A 3,354-nucleotide genomic window follows, 5' to 3' on the forward strand; every position below is an offset into this window, starting at 1 on the left:
CGGCTGACTTAGGCATATCAGATGAATACACGCATTTTATATTCATCCCAATCTTGGGGTCACAATTTTACGCACAATGTTATCGAATTGAAAAAGTATGGTCGAGTGGTGCGTAAATTTGCTGGGTTCCGTATCTTGGCGTGAAATTTTCTATGTATTCACTGCATAGTGCGAATTTCAAAGTGAAAAACAACGCTTGCTTAGGCCATCATGCCTCTTCGGCACCACTATGTACACCCTTGTGTTGCTTAGTGTGTAATATATATTTATAGCTCTTCGTTGCTTTATAAAATAATTTATTCACATTAGAATTACTATATGTAATAAAAATAGTTACTATATTAATCATTATTTTTACATTTTTGATTTTTTTCCTGTTAAATCTTTGTTCATACTTTGAGATACGGCATTCTTTAGCTGACAAGGATCCCAAATCTAAGTGATAAACGTTTACTTACTGTATTATAATTTTTAGTGTATTTTCCTTATTGACTGCTCTTAACTCTAATTTAAGAGGTTGTCGGCGGATGTTTAGACATATGTTAGTGATAAAGGTATTATTTTAAAAATTTCTAACAGCGCAGCTTACAGCAACGAGTATGAAAAGGACTTTTCCTTGTGTGTTTTTTCCTCGATTGCATCAGGCATGCAGTTTTACTAGCTCAGCTCGGGGTTGGTATTAAAATTATAAAAATATTTTTATAATTTTTTTTTAAATTATATAAAACGTCACAGAAGTGTCAATTCGCTAAAATCCGTACCGTTAACCCATTTCCCACTTCCCATATATCGGTATTGCTAGCACAATACATCATTTTGGCATTTTCTGTGAATTTAAATAGCTGTCATCCAATTTAAAGGTTAGTATTTGTATGGAAATGCCTTATAATTGGCTTTTATTAAATTAAATAATTATTCAATAATTATTTCCTTGATTTAAATATGGATATGATTCCTATTTGATTTAGGGTATTTTTGGTAGTGATTCTGGCCACACTTCCTAAACCTTTCTAAGTTTCAAGGACTTTCGATTTCGTTGTTATTGCATTTTTACATCTTCACCACATCACCACATCACCACATGCATTTGAAATATTAAGCTTGGAAGGCTGCAGTTTCCTGGTTGAGTGTGTCCAGATAGCTGCTGGTGCAACTCCTAGGATGGCATGCCTGTTCCCTTAGATATAAACAATATCCACGTGTAGCTGGAAATTTGGTGATGTTTAATTTTTTATACAAACTTAGTTACACCGGCCTGGCGAACGGTGTATTAAATAATTAAATATACAATCTTTGATTCGTCAGTGGCGCCTAAATTTTAATATTTAAAAAAAAAACATATAACTCATTGTATTTTCAAAGATTCCTTTTATCCCAAGTGACCCACGCTGAGTCTAGCTGCCATATTTTATAATTATCCATTTTACAAAAGCTGTAACTAAATTAAGTAACTTATTGTAACTGTTGATTTATACATTTTGGTTTCTAAATTAACTAGTTACATAACAAAATTGTTTTCTTAAAATCCATACCCGCAGAAAAAGGCAACAGAGTGAATTCTTAAAAAAAAAATAACGATTCCGACGAGTTAGAACTTATAAGTAATATAGAATAGTAAAATACAAATATAATTCTATGCATAATATATCTACATAGATGATGACGGTGCTCCATTAAAATTATAAAGAGAGGTAGCTGGCGAATTTTATGTTTATACCTGGTTCATTCTCATTCCAAAAAACTTTTCGTTTACTTTTTTTTTTAATATTAAATACAATGCTACTAAAAATGCTAATCAAAAACACAAAACATGTTGGCTTTATTTAAGCGTCGACCCGGCAGTCCTCATCGCTGACTGAAGGCCACTCAAATTTGCTAGCATTCAGAAACTTGGAATCCTTCACAAACTTGTCGACAATAACCTTAGCCTCTTCAGATAAGGTTTTAGATCTTGAGATGATCCAAGCAGATTCTGTAAACCAAAAAAATCAATTAAATAATATAAGCATCATTAGCGCAATGGTTTAGGGGCCGCCTAGCATTAGCATTAGCAGCCCGTAAATGTCCCACTGCTGGGATAAAGGCCTCCTCTCCCTTCGAGGAGAAGGTTTGGAGCATATTCCACCACGCTGCTCCAATGCGGGTTGGCGGAATACACATGTGGCAGAATTTCGTTGAAATTAGACACATGCAGGTTTCCTCACGATGTTTTCCTTCACCGCCGAGCACGAGATGAATTATAAACACGAATTAAGCACATGAAATTTCAGTGGTGCCTGCCTGGGTTTGAACCCGAAATCATCGGTTAAGATGCACGCGTTCTAAACCCCCGGCAGGCACTACTAAATTGTCACGTGCTTAATTTGTGTTTATAATTCATCTCGTGCTCGCTCGGCTGTTAAGTAAAACATCGTGAGGTAACCTGCATGTGTCTAATTTCAACGAAATCGTGCCACATGTGAATCCACGAACTCGCATTGGAGCACCGTAGTGAAATATGCTCCTAACCTTCTACTCAAAAGGGATAGGAGGCCATAACCCAGTGGGAAATTTTCAGACTTGATGAATGTCTAAATTTAAATATATTCGTTTTCCACAATGAACAATTGTATAATGAATTCTATGGTATATTGGTTGTTACCTCGGTAGTTTTTCTGAACCTCATCGAATTGACAATAATAGCAGATGAAGAAGTTTTCGTAGTCAATTGCCAGAACGTTCAGTTCACTGTCAATAACAGTGCCGTTAACTGAAAAAATATATATTATTAATTTCAGGTGAAAGTAGACATGTTTTTAAAAACACTTAAAATGGTAATGTTTTTTATATAACTACCTCCGTAAGGCAGGCTATGGATCAGTTTTCCGGTGGTTCCAGCATCGCTTGCGAGCGTGGCAGTACCCTCGATAGTCATAAGTCTGTTGTTGATAACGAAAGTGTACTTAATTTTCTTGACTTCACCTTCCTGCTTGTATGTGAGAGTACCACACTTTCCATTCTTCACAACGTCACCTGGGTACCTCGCGACTTCGTACCAAACACCATTGCCGTACTGTTAAGATAATTAATTAATTAAATTATAATTATAAAAAGCATATGCATGAAGGGAGATTATGGTTTATGATAAGAGTGATTTCGACCATGCCATTTTCCATCAAAGGAAATATGTGCTTTTCATCAATTAGCAGAACCTTAAGATATGTTAGTCATTTGATACTTACAGACTTAAAGTCAAAATTGTCAACGTTTGTAACTTCAGGACACTTAGAGTCTATGATGACGTAGGCAGAGACTGATGCCACGAAGACGAGAAGAGTAAAACGATACATTTTAATAGTCCTTTGTAGCGCTTTG

General features: G+C 35.4%; 1 protein-coding gene across 1 annotated transcript; it reads right to left on the reverse strand.

Moving 5' to 3' along the window:
* Nucleotides 1-1,807: 1,807 nt before the first annotated feature.
* On the reverse strand, nt 1,808-3,354 carry LOC125070763 (bilin-binding protein-like). Its single transcript, XM_047680718.1, has 4 exons — nt 3,222-3,354; nt 2,836-3,052; nt 2,642-2,749; nt 1,808-1,972 (listed from the first exon to the last, which is right to left on the reverse strand). Exons 1-4 carry the CDS (start codon nt 3,327-3,329, stop codon nt 1,824-1,826), a joined length of 582 nt encoding a protein of 193 aa, XP_047536674.1. The 5' UTR covers nt 3,330-3,354; the 3' UTR covers nt 1,808-1,823.

Source organism: Vanessa atalanta, chromosome 18 (genome assembly GCF_905147765.1).
Source record: "Vanessa atalanta chromosome 18, ilVanAtal1.2, whole genome shotgun sequence".
Taxonomy (NCBI): domain Eukaryota; kingdom Metazoa; phylum Arthropoda; class Insecta; order Lepidoptera; family Nymphalidae; genus Vanessa; species Vanessa atalanta.

Bases quoted from the DNA above. Each gene is read 5' to 3' on its own strand.
- LOC125070763 (XM_047680718.1), bottom strand. From the start codon at position 3,329: ATGTATCGTTTTACTCTTCTCGTCTTCGTGGCATCAGTCTCTGCCTAC. The intron at 3,053-3,221 runs GTAAGTATCAAA...TTATCTTAACAG, and splicing joins ACAATTTTGACTTTAAGTCT to TACGGCAATGGTGTTTGGTA. The intron at 1,973-2,641 runs GTAACAACCAAT...TTTGGTTTACAG, and splicing joins GGTTCAGAAAAACTACCGAG to AATCTGCTTGGATCATCTCA.